This window comes from Hemicordylus capensis, chromosome 5 (assembly GCF_027244095.1).
Source record: "Hemicordylus capensis ecotype Gifberg chromosome 5, rHemCap1.1.pri, whole genome shotgun sequence".
Taxonomy (NCBI): domain Eukaryota; kingdom Metazoa; phylum Chordata; class Lepidosauria; order Squamata; family Cordylidae; genus Hemicordylus; species Hemicordylus capensis.
This window is the reverse complement of record NC_069661.1, coordinates 58041097-58066285: the sequence shown is the minus strand read 5'-3', so window position 1 is coordinate 58066285 and position 25189 is coordinate 58041097. Positions and strand designations below refer to the sequence as shown.

General features: G+C 40.6%; 2 protein-coding genes across 5 annotated transcripts in view; one reads left to right on the top strand and one right to left on the bottom strand.

Moving 5' to 3' along the window:
- Window positions 1-921: 921 nt before the first annotated feature.
- ELMOD2 (ELMO domain containing 2) lies at window positions 922-23044 on the bottom strand. Of its 4 annotated transcripts, none has more exons than XM_053254924.1 (9): window positions 22750-23044; window positions 21050-21197; window positions 20427-20455; window positions 16014-16111; window positions 13339-13468; window positions 11153-11286; window positions 10901-10969; window positions 7113-7246; window positions 922-5076 (listed from the first exon to the last, which is right to left on the bottom strand). In XM_053254924.1, exons 1-9 carry the CDS (start codon window positions 22792-22794, stop codon window positions 4925-4927), a joined length of 939 nt encoding a protein of 312 aa, XP_053110899.1. In that variant the 5' UTR covers window positions 22795-23044; the 3' UTR covers window positions 922-4924. The 4 variants fall into 4 exon arrangements, with proteins under 4 accessions (XP_053110899.1, XP_053110903.1, XP_053110902.1 ...); XM_053254928.1 differs by lacking the exon at window positions 22750-23044 and adding an exon at window positions 22596-22727; XM_053254927.1 differs by lacking the exon at window positions 22750-23044 and adding an exon at window positions 22542-22685.
- The window catches only part of MGAT4D (MGAT4 family member D), a 98482-nt gene continuing 95897 nt past the window's right edge, over window positions 22605-25189 (top strand). Inside the window, exon 1 of the mRNA XM_053254921.1 lies at window positions 22605-24411. The gene's annotated coding sequence lies outside the window, so the exon portion shown is untranslated. The remainder of the gene's footprint in view (window positions 24412-25189) is intronic.

Sequence of the window (25189 nt, the reverse complement as noted above, 5' to 3'; positions counted from 1 at the left end):
TCTGGCTTATAAAAAGCTACCTCAAGATATGCTTAGCATGGCTGCAGGTCCATGCTAAACCTATTTTACCTCTTGGCTTTGGGACTGATCACTACATTTAGGACCAGGAAAGAACGTATCAAGCTGCCTTATAGTAGGTCTATGCAATGTCAGAATTGATCTGACATTGTTAAAATCCGTTAAATTAAAAAAAACAAAAAACCTCAGGCAAATTCTGATCCAGTATCAGGTTCCTGATGTTGGAATGCTGGTGAATGACATGAAATGAAATGATGAAAAGAGCCATTTTGAAACACCTCAAAATTGGATTTTTAAACGGAGGTCAACAGGGAAAATGGAAACAAGAAAAACATAGCTGGGTCTAGAGCTTTGAAATTGGGCACACAGGTAGGGCAGGGACACGTAGTGAATTTGAAGCAAATTGGCCCATCCTTAGATTTAAAAAATCTTTGAAAAGAAATCAAAATGGCAAAATATGGCTTGTTTGATGGCACAACTTTACAAAATCTGCTGGATTTGAAGCTTGGACTATCATCCCACCCACCCCTGTGGAGGACTTTGCCCTTCACCTTCATAAAAAAGGGTAACAGAACCCTTCCCCCCACCCCCACCCTTTATATTTCTGGAATGGCTGGGCATAGAATTCTGAAATTGGACATACATGTAGGGCAGGATGGCAGGACTGCCCCCCCCCCCGAAATTGGTTAATCCTTCAATCTTTAATGAATTTTTGATTTTTTGAAAAGTCTAAAAAATGATAAAATTGGATTGTTTCATGGCACACTGTACTCAAAACTTCTGGATTTGAAGCCTCACCCCTTAGACCACCCTTCCACTCTCAAGTGGAGGAATCTGCCCTTTGTCTTCATGAAAAAGGATGACAGCAAACTTAAACTAAGTGATGTGACACCTCATCAAAAGGACAGTTTCTGATCAACTTGATCTTTATTTGTCAACATTCTCATGCCACTCCCAAACAAGATTTACATATTATTGCTTCCATAAAGTGATACACACACACCTCTAATACTGGGCAGTGGTCTCTCACAAAAAGATTTAAGTGACTCCACAAATACTGCTTACAGTGGAAAGAAAGGGGCACAACATTAAGTATCAACTGAAAGACATAAATGCTTCACGGAAGTAACTAATACAAGTGGATAAGCACTAGAAATAACAGTGGTTCAAAATGTTACTAGCACAATTGTAATTGACAACATTGAAATTTGATTCTTGGAAAGCTAGGTAAGCTTGCTTTAAAAGACAATGCAATTAGCTTCCTATGGTCTCTAGCATTTCAAATACTTTATTTGAACGATCCTTCAGTGTCTCCATGGGAATAAGCTCAGTAACAGATACTCTAGACCGGGCATCAGTAATAAAATAGCACCTATAGTTTATACATAGTTTTTGTACTTTTGCTTGTCAATTCTATTGTAAACTCTTAGAGACACCCACTACAGAGACATCATTATTGTTTGGAGGAACAAATGGCCACTCACATGCAAGCCAAGCTTTACCTCTTCAAGCAAGCTTTTTAAATTAAAAAATGGAGGTCTACTGGTATATTTTCCTGGGATTGTCACAATGCAATATTTAATGAAGAACCCTGTTTACTTTAAAAATGTTTAACACCATTTCCCCCCAGTTTTTCACAGTACAAAATTAGTCCATTAAGTTATTCAAATACAAATCTGGAATGAATTCTTGAAATAAAATGGGCAAGTATATATACAAGCCATTTGCCTGTTGAACACACTGCATGGAAGAAAGGTAGAATGCATTCCATTTTAATGATTATACCTGAACATACATCCACATTGCTCTCTGTATTTTAAGCAATGCTGCTTTATAAACAAACCAAAAACTAAACAGGGGAGGTAGAATAGTGAAGATACATGTTCTGCCAATTGGCATTAAGGATTTCAAAATATTTACAACACAGCTAACATGTCAGACTGTAGGATTCTCAAGGATGATTGTTAGCACCATTCAAAGACTCTTAACACTGACAAACTTGATGCGTTACCAATACCAGCAGCACCAAATCATCTTGTGCTTTAAAAATTACCACAATCTAGTCTAGTTTTTTTAAAAAAATGAGTTATCCTATGATCTGGTCCTAAAGTTGCCAGAAGCACAAGAACAGATTTGGGAACACAAATTTGCTCCACAGTCACTACCATAAACATGCCAATGACACCCCCCCCTCCCGCCGCTGCCACCATTTCTTTTGAGCTTTGAAGCAGACATCCTTTGAATTCACTTGCAACAATGAAGAAAGTCACCAGGATGTTAGAGACAATACCCTGCCCCTAACCCTAATTGGCAGGAGGAGATTCATGGTGACTATATTTTGGTTACTTATGAAGGCTAGCCAAAATATGTGCAGTTCTAGACATTGAACTGGCCATTTTGTAATTCACCATGTTCTAGCACACAATCCAGAATTTTAGGAGAACCAAGATCTAAAAATCTAGTTCTTGTGAAATATTTTCTGAGTGGTGTGGATCCATCCATCACTAGCATTAAATTGATGGGATTTCTAATCTGATGGCAGTATTCCTTATGTTTCTGACTACAGGTCAGAAAAAGATAACTCCATGATCTTTACTTTTCTAGACTGTGTGACCCAGCTGACACCCAAGTTATGCTTGTCAGGGGTCAGATGGGTTGATTCAGAATATCTAATTCCCAGAAGCCAACCAAACAGTGCAATTTCCTGCAAGTCCAAAAGGCAGACTGGGAAATCATTGAGACAATAGGAATGCTGCTGTGCACATGGTAAAGTGTGCAGGTTTAAAGAGAAAATAGAGCTTCCTACAATTCTGGTTTAGTACTAAGGCAATGAACTAGTATGTGACAAATTCTCATGGGGACTTGTCCTAATTTTTTCTCTGCTATATTTACCATGCCACCTTCCATTTCCAGTATTTCTGATGCAATTTTCAGTTAAGCTATTTCAAAAGGATACAGTTAAATGGAATTGAACATATGATCACCATTCTCCCACACTGCAAAAATGGAAAGGTTACCATTTGTAGCAGTTGGAAAGGTTACCATTTGTAGCATGAAAACAATGATTTGGTTATACATAATACCATGAACCAACAGCTCCTGTGCTCCTAGAGGGTGGGTTTACATGACCATCAGTAAGTCTGATGGAAAATGTCAGGAACTAGGAGCACCCTCTCCTGGCAGGTATGTTATGCAAACTCACCAAAATCCAGTTTCTAAGCCTTCTGTCTGACATTCTCCATTCAACTTCAAATGCCAGTCACAAATGAGCAGAGTATGTTGGGCAAAAGGCATGGGAACTGGACTTGGAGAGGTTTGCATGGCATGCTTGCACTTTCCCAGGGGTCATGTGCCCATATAGGCAGCATCTATTAATTCTCTATTTTCCCAGTCATAGAAGACAGGGCTAACCCTGTACAAAAAGCTCTCAGCCACAACTCATTTTGCACAAAAAATAAACCAAAATTTGTGTTGTAGGAATATTTTATTGCACAAAAATATTGAATATCTATAGAAGTAGATGTAGATACGGAAAACAAATCTCCCCCCACGCTTTTTCTAGCAGTCTTACCCAATGGGACAGTATATTTTGTGAAGACACTAAACTTCTGTTTAATAAATAAGAATTGTTCCTCATTTTTTGTTTTGCTATGCCATGTGGCCAATAAATGTAAGAAGTCACAGGTTGTGTTAATACTTGCAGCATAGATATTGCCCGTAGTGTTAAAGTATTGCCAAATGATAATTAGGAATCAGTTTCCTACAATATCTCTTAATTTTTATTTCTCACTGATAATATAAACTATCTAGTCAATTACCAGTTTGCAAGATAAAGCATGGATTTTCCTCAGCTGCAGTATCAGTGCTTACAACAGCTGCCAAGCCATTACATGCTAAGAACTGTGCAGAGACAGCCACAGATCCAAAGTCTCTGGGATGAGGCTCAATTGTACAAGCAGAAGGCACTTTAAAGACAAAGCTTTGAACTTACTCATCCCCAACAAATATATACAAGCTGCAAAAGAAGCATATCCAGAAACATTTTAAACAAGACTTAGTAGATTTTCAATAGGTATAAAATCCTATTGCCTGGATTGTCTGAGAAGACGCCATCTGCGCTGCCTTCCACAATACACAGAAGTGTATGAAAGGAATAATTCATTCAGCTGGCCAGTTGTTTATCATCTTGAGCTCCAATTTTCTCCAGCTCCTTTGCCAGTTATACATTTGACAAAACAAAAACCAGACAAGTGATCGATATGTGAAGTCAGAGGCATAGCCTTAAATATATACTCCAGTACAGGGAAATATACTTAGCTAAGAAGAAAATTTATTTCATCTGGCCATTTCTAGCTACTACTTTCATGAAAATATCAACTGAACCAAAAGTATTATACAATACTCTTAGCTAAATCCAAGTTTATACACCAAAATAATTTAACCTTGTTTGTGCGCATGTGTTCTTCCAAGTTAAAAAGTGAAAGATTGTGTGCCTCATTTTGGAAAAGAACAAAATAAGGAAACAGAACCAAACCTACAAGTCTAAAAACAGGACTATTTATCTAAAAGGTATTGCAACATCTCACTGTAAACTAATCACTAGTTAAATTTGGAAATGAAGCTATTGCTAGAGAATATGATGCAGCCCAAGTACTTATTTCATTTCCTGCACAGTGTTGGGAAGTCATAAGGTCCTGTGATCCATTAAAGATCTTGGTAATTCTTACCTTTAGCAAATAGTGTACAATCCTAAATAAGTGTTGATTGTCCAAGCTCTCTCAATTGACCATTTATAAAAAGATTATATGTATAAAACTTTGATCATTAAATTGAGTTTTTGGTTAAATATGAGAATTCCAGTCAAGTGCATAATTTTTATGTGCAGAACCCAAAAAAGTACACATTCCTATTTTTCATTTTTTAAGGCAAGGACCACATTGTAATCCAGAAGACTTCCTTTGACTTTTTCATGAAATTTCTCTCGGTACTGGTTGAAGAACATAATACTTTCTGGTTCTTCTTCAAACCAAAATTTGTCAAACTCGTAAGCCAAATAACCTGTGAGGACCAAAATAAATAAAAAAAATTAAATGTGCATTTATTGAGAGAACACTTTACCCATAGAAAGCAAGGCAGGTTTTGCTTTAAATTTGCCTCTAAATATCTGGGCTAGGAAGAGCTATTGTTGCCACACAACAGTATTTTTTTTACTTTTTGTGTTTGAAGAGCAGATCTTCATGCCATATCACAAATTAGTTCTGAAAATTTCCTCAATTTCAAATCTAGTCCTATCTCCATACGTACATATTTTTAATTACAAAGTGTTTACATATCTGCATGCACTTGTTGTGGGAGGCTGAAACTTAGGAAGTGGTTTAGATTTGCCTGTTCTGGGTGGGGATACACTTCCCCTGAAAGATCAGGTATGGAGCGTGGGAGTACATCTGGACCCAAACCTCTCCCTGATATCTCAGGTTGAGGCAATGGCCAGGAGTGCTTTTATTATTTATTTTTTTGTTTATTTTTAACAGCTTTAGCTGATATGCCAACTACATCCATTTCTCCAGACAAACGACCTTAAAACAGTGGTGCATATGCTGGTAACATCCCAGGCTTGACTACTGCAATATGCTCTACATTGGGCTGTCTTTGTACGTAGTTCAGAAACTGCAACTGATGCAGAACGCAGCAGCCAGGTTGGTCTCCATGGCCATCCTTAGAGACCACATTACTCCTATTTTAAAAGAACTACACTGGCTGCCAATTAGCTTCCAGGCAAAATACAAAGTGCTGGTTATTACCTTTAAAACCCTGAACAGCTTGGGCCCAGCGTATTTAAGAGAGCGCCTTCTTCACAAACCCCGCCACTTATTAAGATCATTTGGGGAGATCTGGTTGTGACTGCCACCAGCTTGCTCGATGGTGACCCAAAACCGGGCTTTCTCTAGAGTTGCCCTGAGGCTCTGGAACACACTCCCAAATGAAGTTAAAATCTCCCCATCTCTGGCTGTTTTTAAACGACTTTTGAAGATACACCTGTTTCAAGCAGCTTTTAGTTTATAATGTTTTAGGGTTTAAAAGTTCAATTTATGGTAATTTTAATTGGTTTTATATGTTTAAGGTTTAGCTGCTGTTTAAGTTGTAAACTGCCCTGAGATTTATATGGGGAGGCATAAAAATGCGCTAAATAAAATGAACAATAAAAGGACATATACAAAAGCATGCTAACCTGCAGGTGACACTATAAAAAGTAACAGGAAGTACTGAACAGTGTTTTGTTCCAGTTCCCACACGTTTGTTCATAATTGTTCAGAACCAGTGCACTCTTCATGAGGGAACATCTGTAATAAATTACCAGCCCCCTGCCCCAATCTTCCCATCCCCATATTAAACTTCCAGAAGGGAGCAGGCTTCCTTCTAATACCTAGGAGAGGCCGCAGCAGCCAGGGAGCCTGCTTTTGCTAGTTTTTATCTTCTTGCTTCCAACACCAAGGTAACTCTCCTCCTCCATCTTCTCAAAAGCTGATGGGTAAAATCTGCCTACTTGTCCACTCAAGGAAGAGTATCCTCTGCCAGAGTAAGCACACTGCTGCTGCTGAAGAGGGTTTATACTGAGGGCATAGGATTATAATCCAGAGTTGGGTTTTCTCCACAATGGAAGTGAGGAATCCTGGAAGAAGTTTCCCAACTACTTATACTGGGGGTGGGAGTGGGGGAACAAGCCTGATCCCTTCTTACAGAGACTAACAGGTGATGAATGGCTTGATTACACGTGTTGCTTCTTCAAGAGGATAAGAAAGTGAAGAACAGTTCACAGAAGATCAACTACAATGAGTATGCTCGTTTCCTGAAAGCATGTTAAAGCCCATTCTAAGCTTTTAGGATGGAGTAGTATCCACAAGCACAGAATGTTTCGACATGCTTTCCGGCAAGCATACTCCACTATGTTTTTCAAAATATCAGCAACCACTGAACTAAAATATACTGTAGTAAAAACTGTCTGAAATATATAGTAGTAAAAACTGATCAGGAAGAGCAGTCCCCAGATATATGGAAATTGGCCTTCTCTGTCTAGGACACTTGCAAATACTCACAATAAAACTGATGAAAGTGTTCCAGGAGTGGCATTCCAGAAACCAGGTTGTAGATGTGAGATTTTAAAGCACCATTCTTTAATAAACTGTAAGCCATCTCTGTCAAATTGATTCCAACTATTGCATAGGAATACCTGCAATATATATACATTTCTATCAGTAATTTATCTTCTGCAGTTTAAGTGCTAATATCTAAAATTGTTGCACTGAACTAGCCAGCTTACTAGTGTTTTTAGCAGTCTTGAGAAAATATATTTAACACAATATTACAAAGTTTTTAAATTCCTGTTTCCCACCTGCTGACAGCCTGTGGCATTTCAGGTTAGAAGGACATCAACAGGTGGAGCTCAGAACCAGGAGCAAGATACTTTTGCTTGCTACCTTGAAAAGTAGCTGCCAGTTGAAGTAAAATGTATTAATACTACTAGTGGTAGTAGTACTTGATGGCCCAGTGGTCTGACTTGATAAAGCTATATATAACTATATATGTTAATATATAGCCTGATCTAATGTATTAGGGATGTACATGAACTGTGATTTGTTCACTGATTCAAAGCACATCCCAGGGACCTTTAAAAGGGAGGCAAGCAGGTCCATACCTCCACCACTCACAGCAGCTTCCTGCTGTGGTGGCACTCGCCCCAGATGCTCTCGCGCACTGGCAGCATGCACATGACCACCATGCACCTCACTTTTAAAAGTGCCTGGGTTGTGCTTCGAATCAGTGAATGAATCATGGTTCAAGCACATCCCTACTATATATGTCTATTCAGTGTTTACTATATGTGTTAGCCCTATGTAAGCATACATATGATTGCTGGTGGTAAATAAGTATTTTCAAGAAAGAATCAGTGTGGCTTCTACAAAGAGAAGTCCTGCAATGTCAGCTTTTCAGAATCAATTATGTTAAACACACATGGGAGTATGGGAGGCACTGCTTGCATACCCACACGATCCATGGTGCTCCCAGCAGTGTGGATCTCTGGAGGCTGGGAAAATGAGTCCTGGCCTCCACAAATCCCTTGATGCACCGCGTGAGCAGCACAGTGCATTTAGGGATTCCCTGTGAGTCGGCCACTCTAGGGACCAGACTATGTATGCTTGGGCTGCGTGCAGCCCGAGAAGACACATGACCCTGGACTTGGGGTAAAGGTTGCACTTGCACCCTTTAACCCAGGTAAAAACCCAAGCTTACAGGGGATGTAGCACCGGGATTGGCCTTAATCCCGGCGCTGCACCCTAGCCTAGGTAGAGCTGTTCGTGTGCACAGCCTCTTTGTATTTCTGAGCTTTTGAACAGCTTTGACAATCCCTTACCAAATGATAAATAAGATTAGCAGATAGGGAAAGCTTCTCTTAAAGTTTGATAACAGTGTTAGAACTGATGTTATTTACTTATTCTTAAATGATCTGGATCCAGGATCAAGCAGTGATCCTGCCAATTCCATGAAAGACACTAAATTATTTTGGACAGTGCAATCTCAGTCATTCTGAAGATTTCCAGATGGGGCGATGTAGCAATAAAATGGCAGGTGTCTTCACTTTGAACAACAATCTCCAGTTCTCTTTGCTTCTATTCCTCATCAAATGAAAGAAACTGGGTGAGTGAGTGTGTTTTATTCAAAGAGGAGAAACAGAAGTGCTTGCAGCAGAGGTATTACAAGAACAGGAGTCACTAGGGTGAGCCCAGCTTCCTCCACACTTGAAATTCTAATGACATGGATGCAGAAGCTGGCAAGTCATTCCTAAACACATTTATGCATTTGAAAAACTGCTGCGGAAAGGAAGGGGAAGTGGCTTTTTATGTCACAGAGAGCCAAGTTTGTGCATATGGCTGTTGCTACAAACAGGAAGAATGATTCCGCACCACCCTTACAATCTTTAAGATACTATTCTATGTCTCAATAAAAACACAGTGAGTATATTTTAACAGCAGACTCATTGCTGTTGGCTGACACACAATCTAAGGAAGGACCAGTGCTTCTCATGAAGCACGGGTACTGCTGTCCTGTAGACTAGCGAAGCTCTGTTGTTCGCATGGCGGAGAGAGGGTTCACTAATCTCCCCTGCCACCAAGGTGCTTCCTGTAGTCCAGAAGTAGGTCCCAGAGGATTTAGCAGCCCTCAGGGACTTACTTCCAGGTTGCACAGAGCACTTCTGGAGACAGGAGAGACTGGCAAAAATTGCTCTCCCCATGAGTATGGGTACTATGTTGGTGCAGAACATAGCAGCAGCACCTGCAAAGCACTAATGCTTTGCTTGAGGCACTGGTGCTTCCATAATCTGCATGTCAGCTGTGATGTCTGGACACATCCTAACATATGCAAAGAGTTTCATGAAAACATTAAACTATAGTTCAATTTGTGCAAATCTTTAGTTTAAATCTGTTCAAAGTGAAACATCAGGATTAAGCAGTGCCACCTTTCAGATGTGTATTATTCTCAATAGATACAAACTTGAGTTGCCCTATTATTCAAGGGTATTATTTACTGAACCTGCCTGATGGCGCAGCAGGGAAATGGCTTGACTACCAAGCCAGAGGTTGCCAGTTTGACTCCCCACTGGCATGTTTCCTATGGGAAACACCTATATCAGGCAGCAACTGTTTAGGAAGATGTTGAAATACATCAACTCATACTATGCTGGAGATGGCAATGGTAAACCCCTCCCGTAATCTACTAAAGACAACCACAGGGCTCTGTGGTCGCCAGGAGTGTCAACTCGCACACTTTACCTTTACCTATTATTTACTGAGATGGAGTGGGATACAAACTTATCCTCGCTTGCAGGAGGGGCCTCCATCTGGTTTCCAGGGATCCGCCACCCCCCGCCCCGCCCAGCCCACCTACCCTACAATCCACTGAGCCACATATCATGCCGTTGATGAATATTTCAAGGGGCTGCAGAAGAGGTGGTGGCAGGGAAAATACTTTGCATGGGTGCTATTGCACTAGCACTACTGTGCATACAGTCTCTTAGTTATTAGTTGGAATTCTTATTTTTAACGTATTCATGTAAAACATTTGGAGAGGTTTTCTACTGAAAGGTAGTATATTAATATCATAAACACATAGACACCCAGCCCCTGGAGCAGGATGGGGAGGGCAAAGAGATAGCATTCCTATCATGTGGGACTCCAGTGCACTCACAGGTCAATCTAGTTGTAGGCCAGAGAGGTAGGGTTTTTTACCTGGGTTAAAGGGTGCAAGTGCAACCTTTACCCCAAGTCCAGGGTCATGTGTCTTCTCAGGCTGCACGCAGCCCAAGCATACATAGTCTGGTCCCTAGAGTGCCCGACTCAAAAGAAAGAAAAAGAAAGACAAAAGAAAAAGACAAAACATAAGCATCCCATCCCCCACCTTTTCAGGGGTACTCTCTGTGCCCTGAGAGGAAGGCAAGAAAGGAGGCACCCAGGCCAGGGAATTCTTGTCCTTCCGTTCATGAAAAGATCATCAATGGCCTGAAACAACACTACTTTGTAAATCTTGTGTAACTTGCTTTTAATTTGTAATATTGTAAACTGCTTTGGGGGCCTTGGTCAAGGCATAAAGGCAGTATAAAAATGCCACAAAAACCAAACAAGGCTTACATGCAAAGAAGCAATTCTATATTTGATGATCCAGGGATATACTGACATTCTCAAAACATCACTTTTTTGTCTTCAAAAATAATTGTACCAGATAACTGTACTTTGAGATAATTTATTAGAAACGGAAAAGTTGTCTATGGACAGATCTTTCTTCAGCTTTAAAAGTCAACCATAGTAACTATTCTGATAAAGTAGCTTACCCATGTTTTGGATGGTTTGAACGAGCAAGGATTTTACGAGCTTCACGGGTATAATTTTTACTAAAGTATCTGAAAAGATAAAGTAAATTACTTCCATTTATAAGATGTTGCATATACAAGCTGTGATTAAAACATGCCGATATTTCAGAACATTTATCTTGAAACTGTTGTACTCCTTACCACTCACATCAGAAGCACACCCACTGTTAAAAACATGCTTTAAAAAATAATGGGAAAAGTATTTTGACTTACAGAAGATTAACTAATCCCAGCATGCCCATTCCTCTGAAGTCTGTTTTGGGGTCATCACCTTGGAAACCAATGTCACACCACTGCTTCGTGACTCTAGCCTTCAGTTTTTCATGGGGCATCAACAGATTCCAAAGCTGTATAAATATGCTTCCATTAACAGAAATAAGCATTTCCTCAACTTAATCTGTATACTAGTAAGTATCAGTCAAAAAAACCCAGGAAAGGATACAATCACACTGTCATACTTAGGGCGGGGTGGGGGGCACAGTATATCACCATATTTATATAAACATTTTGAAAGCCTCATAGAAATGTACTAACAAATAAAGTGTTTCTTTTTGTTTGAGTCCAACTGAATGAATTAAGATCTATTATTCTAATCAGACCATTTGTTCTGGCTATGGAGTTCTCATGTCCACCATCAATTCCCAACTTATTGTAGTGGAAAGAGTAGACACATCTGTACATTGAGGTGAACAGGCAGCCCACCCAGGAGCTCCATGAGAGTTCCAGATTGTACATGGAGCTTGGACTGAGGAATGTAAGCTTCCAATCAACTTATGAAACTCTGCCAAGTTCATACTCAGGCTGTGTACTGCTGGGTATTTTTATGCCACAATAAACAAGTGCTTGTTCAAACCAAAGTATTTCTAATCCAGCATTTTATCTCCAGCAGTGGCCAGCCAGATGCCTTTGGGATCTCAGGGGCACGGCATAGCAGTCAAGGCCCAACAATTAAGAAATCTGCCTCTTCTGAATATGGAGGTTCTAATTTTTAACTACCCTGAATAATAGCTGCTTATAATTTATTCTCCATGACTGTTTTAAAAGCCATCTAAGCTAGCTATCATCACATCCTGTAGCAATATTCCATGAATTAATTATGTTGTGTACAGTACATCCTTTTGCCTGTTCTGGATCCAATGCTAATGATTTGTCTCTTTACTCACTCTCTCCATATCATTCACAATTTTATAAACCTCTACTGTTTGCAAGAGATGATGAAGAGGCAATCTCATTTCATTAGCCTGGGCAATACAGGATTCAGCTTTCAAGCTGCATAATTTGCACATCACCCTTGGCCCCACAGGGAAGTGGCAGATCACGATGCACAGAACTGAGGAAGGTCTTTAATGGGATTCAACACCATGAGAAGCCCCAGTGGTGCCTTGGAAGGTGTGCAACAAGCCACATGGGGAGTGCTGGGATGAGTAGACCTTCCCAGAACTTACCCCATAGAGCTCTACAGGAAGTTCTCAGATTCACGACACAATTGTTTCCTGCAAACTGTGCCTTAAATTGAAACATCTTAACTCAGAACTTATTTTCCCCAAAGGAATCAATGTTATAGAAGGAGGTTTGGTTCCTGAACTAAGGCTGGATACCCCATTTCCCCCCTGTTGCTGTCAAGGTTGGTGGTGTGTCAGTGTCAAATGTATGGACATGCAGCAGAGAAACTAGCAGTGGAGAATCAAAAAGTGCTTATCCTTGCTTCCCAGCAATCTCTCACTTTTCCAAGGAAGGGAGGCAGCAAGGTAGCTCACCTTCATCTCCCCCTGAACAACAGTTAAGGGGGGGGGGTGAGCTGGGAATCGGCCAGACTCTCTCCCTCTAACTGTCACAGCACAACAGCCGATGTTAGAGGAGAAAGAGCCAAGAAGCAACAGTGGTGGCAGCAGGGGGAGACTCTTGGACAAGCAAATCAGTGAATCCTTCTGCAGTCACACACAGCAGCAGTTACCACCAGGATTACTCATCTTGATGTCAATGTGAGCCTGAGTTGCCATTGTTGCCTTCTCCTTTTCTAGCCCATGCACAAGCAGCTGCTTAGCGGAACCTCCTCTCCTGCTATCAGTGTTGCAAAATTGAGGCACAGTAGCAATTTACAAACGTCTGAAGTGATGCTTGTCTTAACTTAGAATGTCTTAAGTTGAGGACTACCTGTACTGGCAGCCCTCAATTGACTGGGACAACATTTCCCAGTACTCTCTATACAGCTTGATACGTGCCTTCCAAAATGCCGCTGGGGCTTCCCATGGCTTCAAATCCTTTTAAAAGTCCTCCCCGGTGTTTCGCAAGGACTAATGATCATAATTAACACAAACTGCTTTTCAAAGTCACAAATTTGAATTTGTTAAATACACTATACAGAGCTTTTGAGTAAAACTGCCAGAAATCACGCTCACCTCAATTAGTTGCTCCTCATGTTCTTTATTATCAGAGTTATATGGACATTTTCTCAGATCTTCTACTGCCAAATAAAATATCTTATAACCCGATATCTGTAGCAAACATATCTGTAATTTCAAGGCAAACCTGCAATATATGTGACACATCGAGAATTATAAAGATTTACTTTGCCATAAAATTCTCCTAGTAATGTTTGTGAAGTACAATTATACAACTTTTACCTCCCAGACTAGCTAGTATGCCTCTCTAAGAACCAGGACAAAAATTGTTTAGTATGGCCTATTCTATATCCACTGTATCAATGGGTTTTAGTAGAATGGATTAAGCTGCACATTCAGGGCCAATTGTACAATTTCCTGTAGGTTTTTTGCCTCCAAATATAGCTGCCTACTTTAGTTGCAACCTTATCAACGAAGAGTTTTGGAAAATACTCCAGAATGTTGAGAAACTTAAATCAATCACCACTAGAGTAACAAATAAAATGTTATGCTCACATCTTTTTTTTTATTATTCAAGTCTAAAATATGCATATTAGTTGTCCTCATAATGAAGAATATTTATAGCTCAATTTGCACACAACAGCTAATCCTTGGGTTTGTACACTCCCTCCTTCCATCACATGCTCCTCTTCCTCCCTTATTTTCTTGTTTGGGCAAATCACATTTTGCCCATTTTGAATGTAATGGAAGATTATCATTTGCCTGAATCATAGTTTCCCTCCAAACAAGAACTGGAAATTCACTTCAAGTCATGGATTCAAATTCTGGCTTGGAAGCAAACTATGTTTGCCCAATTGGAACATAAACAGTAAAAGGGAGAGAATACCGTGTGCTATGGGTAGAGGGTCTTGAACTAAGGTATAGTTCCAAAGGCCAAGACATGCTTTGGTCATTATTTATTTATTTCCTTCCAAATATTTAGACTGCCCCAAACTTCTGTCTCTTGGCGGTTTATAACATAAAACAGATTACAAATAAAAACCTTACAACAATTTAAAACCACAGTGAAGTTAAAAAGCTTGGGTGAAAAAATAAGTCTTTAGATACCAGCACCTTGTATTTTGCCTGGAAACTTATCAGTAGCCAGTGAAGCTCTTTTAGTATAGGAATAATATGGTTTCTCTGAGATAACCCAGAGACCAACCTGGCTGCCACATTCTGCACCAACTGCACTTTCCAGATGATGTTCAAAGGCAGCCCCTAATAGACCGCATTGCAATATTCAAGTCTGGAGGTTACCAGCATATGTACCAGTGTTCTGAGGTCATTTATCTCAATAAACGGATGCAGCTGTTGTATCAGAGCTGATAAAAAGCACCTCTGGCCACCGCTTCAACCTGAGACACCAGGGAGAGGTATGGATCTAGAAGCATCACAGACTGCATGCATACCTGTTCCTTCTGGGGAAGTGTGACCCCATCCAGAGCAGGTGATCAAAACAGTCTCCCAAGTTCCAACCCTGCATGATAAGTACTTCCATCTTAACTGGATTAATTCTCAGTTTGTTATCCTACATCCAGCCCATCACTGCCTCCAGATAGGCATTTAGGGAAGTTATGTCTTCTCCTGATGATGTTGGCATGGAGAAATAGATCTGGGTGTCATCAGCATATTGATAACAACCTTCACCAAGTCTCCTGATGATCTATCTCAGCAGTTTAATGCAGATGTTAAAGAACACAGGAGACAAGTATGGAGCCCTGGGGGACACCATATAAAAGTCCAGATTTTGAAGAGCAACAGTCTCCAAGGGACACCATCTGGAATCTCCCCAAGAGGTAGGAGTGGAACCACTGCAAAGTAGTGCCTCCCACCCACAACTGCCTCAGACAATCCAGACAGATACTATGATCAATAGTATCGAAGGCCGCCATGAAAAGTTACAGATGAAAATTGTCTTTAGATCTAAAATGGAAACAAAGGAGCCAGGGTTTCCCCTCATTTTGCTCCCATTTATTTTATTTTTTTTAAAGCAGAGAGAGTTTTAATGGTCCAGAAGAACATCATAAATTTCCACTGATTCCTCATGTTACCCTTTGTTAAGGGCACTGGGGTTTATCTAAACTTCTGATTTCCTAATGTTCTGGATGCTCTACTGTTTCTCTATGACCTCTTCTCCAGGTCATTTGGATAATCAGGTTTGAACTGTACTGGTCCCTTGACCACCGTACAGACTAATCCCCAGAAGTACAAGAATTGCCACTCTGGGTTTGATTATTAATCTTGAGCTCAGGAGAACTGAAACACTGATAGGTAGATTCATAAGATAAGTAGATTCACAGGATTCATTAAAAACATGAAAAGCAGAAAATACTCTATCAAATCTTGACAAGCCTTTTAATATATCTTAAAAAGCAGTACTCTCTTCTTCAGATATATTACAATGCTACACATTAATCACCATTCATCTAAAACAAAACAGGATTCAGTCCACATTCTCTCATATCAATAGCAAACCGACTGCCAGTTTCAATAAAGCTGGACTGATCACATTCTATTAATAGATGTTTAAAATTACATTGTTAAGCCAAATGTGTGCTTACACTGTTAAGCACATATTAATTTTTATTCATTTACGATGGTGGATTACCAAACAAATATATGGACAAAAATGTTCTACAAAGTTTTAGACAGTGTTACAATCATGAATATCTTTAGAACAGCAAACATACCCTGCATCCTTTTGTACATTAATCTTCTTTTCCTTCATTATCTGTTTTACACATATCTCCACTTCATCTTCAGTAACATACACTGCCTTTTGTAAAACCTGTATAATTTTTTGTATTAAAAAAAGAAGTATCAAACCAAGATTCCGTTTGATAAGTTCAACCAAGCTCAATATACAGGCCCACAGGATGCACACAATTTCTTTTAATTGGTTAAATTAAAAATATTAATTTAATATTGCCTAATGAATATTAGGCAATAATTGCCAAATTATGCCTTAATTAATATTCATATTTTACCCATTTGGTACTAGCAGTGAAGAGAACTTAATGATATGTTGACATTCTCTAAAGCTTCTAGCAGTGGCTGCTACCAATAATTAGTGGTTCAAGTGTCGTGAAATGTAATGCATATGTTTCTCATTGGCTCATGTTACTGTGGTCATCTAAAGAAGCACTGGCAGTCTTGCGCTAAAGTGCATATACTTAACATGGCATGTCCACACTTCGAGAGCACAACTTACATTGGAAACAATGTAAGTTGTAATCCCAAAGTGCCAGCACACACCTTAGTATTTGAACACTTGTAAAAGACTGCCAGCACTTCCTTGGACACCCACAGCAGCATCAGCCAATCGAAAATACCCACATAATGCTGCACAATATGCAGTGGTATAGTCACATATTCAGAAGAGCACATGCTCTACCTAACAGCCCCCATAGCCACAACCACCCTGACAGACACACCCTATAGCCATGCTCACCCCAATGGCCACACATTATTTTAGATAGCTAAAATAATTTGGGGGATTCTGTTACAAAAAGTCAAGAATAGTTTCGTACTACAGAGCTTGATCCTCACGTGGGTATTCACCCAGAAAAACTGCTGGGATTGTCACCCACAAAGGATGGAGGATACACCTTGTAACAGAAGACCGGAAGAATGGTAATAAAATCAACTGAAGTCCGATATTCAGTTATGTAACAAACTGTTGAAATAGCAAGAACAGCATATTACTTCCATGTACAAAACAAAGAGCTTTTCACCCCTGCCCATTTTTTGCAACACTACACCACTGTGACAACATGTGAACCACTATCTATTGGTAGCAGCCACTACTAGCAACTTCAGAGAATGTCAAGAGATTAAGTTTTCTCAACCACTAGTACCAAATGTGGTACTTCATGTATTGGGAGTTGGCAAGTAAGCTTCAAGTAGAACACAGTTAGCTTTTCTGTGCTGCTGCCTTCATTTAATTAAAGAAATTAAAGAACCATACAGCTAGCTCTGCAGACTTTAGACTTGTCCTTCTCTCACAGCAGCCACCATGAAATTAAAAGTATGAGCAGCCCACGCCACTTCTCAGGAATTTTTAAGAACCTAACCCCATTTTCCAGGTTAGGTTTAAACTTTGAATATTGAGGTTTTAACTTCCATAGTACTTTTGTGGAAAATTACCCCTGCAATATTCAAGCGTCTGCTGTAACAATGTCTAGCAAACAAAATTTGGATATTTTCAGGCAATATGGGTTAAATAAGGCTCTGTGATAACATTCAAACCTTGCTTAAGCTGCTTTACTCAAGAAGTTCTATTTGCAAGTATATGACTAGTCTGGAAAATCTGTGAAATAATGGTCAGGGGTAATTTAATAAACACCCTGTAAGATTTTTCAAATCCTTGAATTATACAAAACAGACACTGTATAATACTGTGTAATTCTGTAAGGAATGGTGAAGAGTTTTCAGTCCAAATAAAACTAAGCTTGGCTTCGAGTTCCGCTTAACTTGGAGAATTTGTTAACCAACCTTCATCGATTTTGCTCTGTCTGCCAGTTATTTTGTTTTGTTCTGTTCTTGTTTTGCTCGATGCATTCACATGAAGGTGGAGGAAATGTACACCTCACATTTTGGAACCCAAAAGGTGTTCACCCTAAAGCAGCACAGGAAAGCTAACTGTGTTCTGCCTGCAGCTTACTCCCCAACTCCCTATGCATGAAGTAGTGCCTGCTGATGCTGAGATTCCTGCAAAGAAAGGTGGTCTAAGTAGACACTAACCTAATCTAGCAAGGCACTTCAGTTCTTAAGCAAGAGTCAATAGCCACAATCAGTGTTCCCTGTTTCAGGGAACCTCAGATGTTGCTGACTACAACTCCCAACATCCCTAGCCAAAAGCCATTACAGCTGGGAATTGTAGTCAACAACACTTAGGATTCCTGGTTACAGTGATCCTGATCAAGGAGCTTTGGTCAGGATCACATAATCAGTTATACCTTAACTGTTAAGAGATCCTGAGTATGCCACCTTACTTTATAGATGATACACATATCCATGAATCCCAGGGAGTCTAAATAGGAAAATGCAGACACTACAGATATGGTCAGCCCATTTTGTCCTAAAAAATTGAAGTGCTTTTGCCTAATCAAATAATTCAGCCACCACACTTTGTTTTGTAATCTTCATAGACTTAATCCATAACTGAGCAAAATAGCAAAGTAACTTTTTTTTTTAGCCACAGTATGGGACAGATTATTTAAACACCTACAATATCAGTTATACTGAGCATTCAAACAAGTGCAGAAACACATTCTCAGTAACAGCAGCCCAAATATACAGTAGTCGTACAGAATTATAAGGGGAGGCAAGGGGGAGGAAGAAAACCAAGTTAACTTTCTTCAAAACAAAACAAGCACTTGATCTAGTTTGTATCTGGCTTGTTCTAATTATTGACTAGTCTTGGTTAGCAAATCACTTCCAAGACTGCAACTAAGAGTTTTCTGGCATGCCTCAACTTAAAGGCATTTCTTGAAAGTGTTCTGCTGGTGATTTAAGATTGGTCTGTGAAATCTAATTAGGCACATTTTTTTAAAAAAAAAAGTTCAGTTCAAGTTGCAGTTCAGCAAGGAGGTGAACAAAGCTCAGTTCTGAAGATCTGAAGAGAGGGCCGCCTCTTGAGTATGGGAATCGGAGGTACTGTGTTGCAGTGGTTCCAGTCCTTTCTTGGAGGGAGAGTCCAGAAGGTGGTGCTGGGGGACTACTGCTCGGCTCCGTGGCCATTGGCCTGTGGGGTCCCACAGGTTTCGGTCTTGTCCCCCATGCTGTTTAACATCTACATGAAACCACAGGGAGAGGTCATCTGGGGACTTGGACTGAGTTGTCAGCAATATGCGGATGACACTCAGATCTATCTCTCCTTGTCACCTGATCCTAGGGAGGCGGTGGATTTCCTGAATCGGGGGCTGGAGGCCGTGATGGGTTGGATGTGGGCTAATAAACTGAAATTGAATCCAGACAAGACGGAGGTAATGTTGATCAGTAGGAAAGCCAATCGGGATGAGGAGATTTTACCAGTTCTGGATGGGGTTGCACTCCCCTTGAAGGAACAAGTACGCAGCTTGGGGGTATTACTGGACCCGGCTCTGCTTTTGGAAGCTCAGGTGGAGGCGGTGGCCAGGGGTGCTTTTGCATGGCTTCGGCTAGTGCGCCAGCTGCGTCCCTTTCTCGAGAAGGCAGATCTGGCCACAGTTACCCATGCCTTAGTCACGTCAAGGCTGGATTACTGTAACGCGCTCTACGTGGGGCTGCCCTTAAAGAACATCTGGAAACTGCAGCTAGTGCAAAATGAGGCAGTTGGGGTTTTATCTGTAGCTGCCCAGTGGGAGCACATCACACCCATTTTGAAAGAGCTGCACTGGTTACCAGTTTGTTTCCGGGTCCAATTCAAGGTGCTGGTTTTGATCTTTAAAGCCCTAAACGGTTTGGGCCCGGGATACCTGAGGGACCGCCTGCTCCCAAGGGTTGCTGCCCGCTTGACAAGGTCGTCTGAGGGGGCTCTGCTCCAGGTGCCAACAATGAGGGAGGCTCAGTTGTCGTGTACACGGGACAGGGCCTTCTCTGTTGCTGCCCCCAGACTCTGGAATGCTCTCCCGGTGGCTATTCGCTCCTCAGTTTCCATCACAGCTTTCAGAAAAAATGTAAAATCTTGGCTTTTTGCCCAGGCATTTATTTGATTCTCTGCTGCTGCTCTTTATAATCTTTATTGCTTTTATGCTTTTTGTTTTAAATTTTTAAATCAGATTTGTTTAATATTTTTCCCCCCACTTAATATTTTAATTGTGTCTTTTTTACCATCTTGTGTTAAAAAAATTTTGCTGTAAAAACCGCCTTGGGATTGCTTTAATGAAAGGCGGTATATAAATTTAACAATAAAATAAATAAAATAAAAATCATGATACAAACAATAACACAATGACCTTGTGAAAAGAAGAAACTTTTTGGGACAGAATCCAAAGAAACAAAGTTAGCTCTGCAGGCTTTAGAAGCTGTGTTTCTCACACAGCAGCTACCATGAACATGGCAAAAAACCCACTAGGTATCCTTGCCTTTGGGTTTCTCTTTGGCACCATAAGATAGCTTACCTTATTCTTTGACAATTCCAGTGAGCGCTCTGAAATAAGACAAAAATGTGTGAATTTGCTTGTGACACCAGTCTGCCTCATGGAATCCGTTAACAATGTTAACCATCAAAAACACAGAGACACTGGTAAATGTCTCTAAGACACTTCCATAAATATACAGGTAAGAAAATACTTGTTTGTATCAGATTTAGATTCAGAATATTACATTCCAGGGGTGACATAGCATCACCCAATTACCAGCATAAGAACATTTCTCATTCATAAGCAAGCTTCTGTTTCACAGAAGTTAAAAGATGCAAGAAATCCAACCTTGTAAAATTTCAAAATCAATCAGACCACATCTATATTGTAATGTGATAAGCAATTCAATCGTGGGAGCAATTGACTAAGATGCCCAAGGCCAGGAGGTGGGCGGGAAGAAGAACCTCTCAGATTCTAGAGTGGGGCAAAAAACCAGAAAAGGAGAAATAGAAGAGGTAGAAGGCCTGAAAGAGCAGCAGGCAAGGAGGAACAGGGGAACAACAATAAAAAATATGGAAATCAGAACTCATTTACGGCCTAGGAAATCTTTATGCAGCTGTAAGATTTCTCAGTCATATATATATATACGTTTTCATATTTACCAATTTTTAGTGTCCTTGATGCATTTCTCCTTGAGCCTTCACAAATTCGCTGCAGTTCACATTTGCCAGTGAGCTGTCTCAATATCCATTTCAGCCAAAATCGAAAAACATGACTATACAAGTATTTCCATAAGTGTACAATCATTTTCTGTTTAAAAAACAAACAAACCCTAAATCAGAAGAGCTGATTTACACACAAGAGCTCACCCCCCTCCAATGCTTACTCATAAGCATGTCTCACTTAGATCAGCAGAACTTACTCCCAGTTAAGTGTGGATTTGGACTGCAGATCTTAAGTCTCAGTATTAGCCATAGTTTTAAGCCAATAGCAAAATCCACCACATACTCTAAGTCTAAGGGTACAATCAATTTTCAATCTCAAGCAGTAGAGATTTCAACAGATGATTAATCCCCCACCAAGAAATTAACCGGATTTAATACTATTTAAAACCACCTAATGGTGCAGTGGGGAAAACTGTATGGGAAACACCTGTATAAAAAACACCTGTTTTAGAAAGCGTGTTAAATCTTTTTACCCAGGCTTTAATAGGATTGTCTCTACTGCTGCTTCTTTGTATTTTGTACAGTTCCGAAAAGATTTAAAATACAAGCATAAGATTTGTTTTATATTTTAGCTTAATATTTCAATTGTGCCATTTTTATAGTCTTGTTTTTAATTTTTGTGTGAACCACCTTGGGATTGTTTTAATGAAATTAGGTATACAAATTTAACAATAAATAAAAATAAATAAATATTGGGCAACAGCACTATAGGGAGATGCTGCTGAAAGGCATCATCCAATACTGCGCAGGAGATGGCAATGGTAAACTCCTACTATATTCTACCAAAGACAACCACAGGGCTCTGTGGTTGCCAGGAGTCAACACCGACTCAACAGCACACTTTACAATACTATTTAACTTTGGGTGGAATTACAATATTGTTCTAAAAGGGCCGAGTTCCCACTACTACTTAATCATTCTGTGGCAACAGCTAGAGAACGCTCAAAAAGAGCAGCGGCAGCAATTTAAAAAAGGAAAATCAAGTTTTCATGTGCCAGTTAACTCATGGTTAGAATGCCCTCCTACTTTCTTATTCCTTGCAACACTTCAGACACACACCATCACCGAGGTGCCAGATTTTGCTGGCCGCAGAAAGCAGCACTAGAAATCTGAAATGCTTGTTCATAGTACACAATAAATGCAAATGTTTCGGGGAATAACTACGGTCAGCTTTAACAGAGCGCTGCAAGATGCATCAGAGTCATGCACTGGTGTATGCAACCAGATCCCGCAGCTAATGCCGGAAGCTAATACTGGGCCAGTATTACTGGGCAGCTCGCTGGCAAGGGAGCGACTCGGTGGTGGGCACTATCCGCTCCCTAGCCCATTGCCTCGGGTTCTCTTCCCACCACACGCTGCCAATATGGATGCTTCCCCGCCCCCCGCGTACAACCTCTCCGCCCGCTCCCGCCCCCAATTTAGACAGTACCAAACGCTGGTCACATCATCCCCGCGGATGCACAGCAGGGCCGGGAACAGTCACCTTTCACCTCCCCAGCAGATCCCTCCTCCCACCACAGCAGGAAGTTGCCTCCCCACAGACCCGGAAGTGAGTGGTGTGGCCTAGGAGACAGCAGAGTAACCACCATCCTCGCGGAGAATCGTTTTAGCTTCCCCCTCCTCCTTCTTTTCCCCACCTCCTCAGAAATGATGCGAGTTGAAGCATCGGGAAGAGTCTCCATGGCGGGTCGCTCAACTGGCGCGAGAGCCGAGGGGCGTGTGTGTCCTCCGGGTCGTCCGTTCAACGACAGCAATAGGTGGGCGGGGCCGCCACAGCACGAGCCCCGGCGTCGAAAGGGCGGAGGGCTGCCGCCATCACCAAGGCAACAGCCGCGCGCGCCGGCTTATGAGCTCGTGGCGATCAGTCTAGCCGCAGCTGTCCTGCTGCTAGTAGAGCACCGCTTCTGGCAGCAGGAACTGTCTGGCAGAGACTGGAGTGGTGGCGGCGGCGGCGGCGGCTGCTGCTGCTGCTGCTGTCTCCTAAACTAGAGAGGCGGGGCTGTAAAAGGCCTGAGGGGGTTGCTTGGTGATGGTGACCGCTCCCCTTGGCCGTCATAAAAGCCGGCTCTGCATTTCTGCACTTCTTTGTAGCGCTACCTAGTCCGGAATTTCCGATGAAATTTGCACAAATTGGAGAAAAAGCAGATGTACTAATCAGAACTCTTTTAACGCTTTGAACATTTCGCATGACTCTTGTTGAAAAGCGGTATATGAGTATTCATTGTCTTATAAATGAGTCGTACTACAAACTACATGCAAAAAAGGGTGTAGTATTATCACTTCAACTGCCACCTTGTCAGGAATCGCCTACAACAGGTGGAGAGAGGATATGGGCCAGAAGGGTTGAGAAATACAATCTGGGTTAATAAACAGAGTAATGTTTTTATTTTAAATTGCTTATGATCCTAGTAAAATTATTAGCCATGATATGGCCTTTGATAAAGAGTAGTTTTTATCCCACCCCATCCCCCCAAAAACCTTATTATTAAATGCATTTTAAAAAACAACAGAGATGGTATAGGGGCCAAACAGCTGGTATCTAATGATATCTCATTTTAACTTTGATTTTAATGATATTTAATCTGGTTTAAAAGTTTATTGATTTTAATTGTGTTTTTTATTTTAATGTATACTGTCCTGAGCCACATACATAAATAATACAACTTTACTAATCTAACATTTTCTATCTGAAGTAGCAGACTTGACAGCTAAAATTGAAATACTGTACTGTAGTAAGTTTTCCCATGGCAATACTTACTTTATTTTGAAAGCATTAGTCTACAGAAAACACTCAAGAATCATAATATTTCTGTAGGAGATTGTTTTTCAAGTCAACTTTTGAAGTCAAGTTCTCTTATTTTTATGTATTTATTTAACATATTTGTATACCACCCACACCTGAAGTCTCTAGGCAGTTTACAGCAATATAACAAACTAAGAAAATGTTAACAAAACATATAGAAATATCAATACTACCAAATAGCTAAAAAGCTTGGCTGAAGAGATGTGTATTTAGTTGTTTCCTAAAGGCCAACAGGATGGAGCAGTTCTCATCTCAGCAGGAAGTGTGTTCCACTTTTAGCTAATTATAAAAGTCATCCTCTGCCTCAAGGACTGTTTCAGAGTCATCCTCTTCTTTATCAGCTTGGTTGTCACATTGCTCTACCTGACAGATTGATGTACATTTCAAACCATTCTCCATACAAATACACGTGAGCACAACGTAAGACTGGTTGCACCTGCAGGACAACAGCTCAAGGAATGAGTCAGGTGCCAGTTTCCCAGTCATCCACTGATTAGTAAGTAGCTCTGCCATCTTCCATCCATAACCATCTGGACTGGGAATTTTTGAAAACTGAATCAGGTAGTGTGGTGATTGGCTAGTAACCACTGTCAATCAAGAGGAATTAAACTTAGGAACCTCCTCTGGAAATAATTCCTAAGGGAGGGGCTTTGGAATGGAGTGAGCAGGTGGCTGTACAATTCCGTTGGAGTTAACTGACGTTCAGATAGGGACAGTTAAGGATCTCTGTTTAGGGTCTCTAAAGCAAGACTGAGGGTGGAATTGGCAGGTTGTTGGGTAGGTATTACGCACCTGGCATTTCCTCTGTAGAGCAAGCTTGACTAATAAATATAAATACTGGGTGTGTATGGTTTATTACACAGAATATATAGCCAGGAGGGTTGTATCCCAGTAAAGGTGTTGAAAGTCTAAAGAAGCTTGTTATTTCTAAACAATCACCTCAGTAACTTGAAAGTAAAGCCTTGTTGAAGTAAAGCCTTCGTTGATGTACTGACACTGATGTGTTTAGAAAACCAAAGAAACTCCATGTTTGCCCAGAATACCACATTCTAACTTAAAGTAACCCCAGCCCAGCTCAGGGACATCACAGCCTCTCATGATCAACGTCGTTAACTCTCTCCACTAAATTGTATCTAAGGAACTTGGTTCTCACAGGATTCTTGCTGTTCTTTGCTGACAGTTAAGAGGACAGGATGTAACCAAATAAGGAGTAATCACCAGATGAACAATGAATCATTCGCATGCGTACTAGATACTTAGTCCACCATTTTATT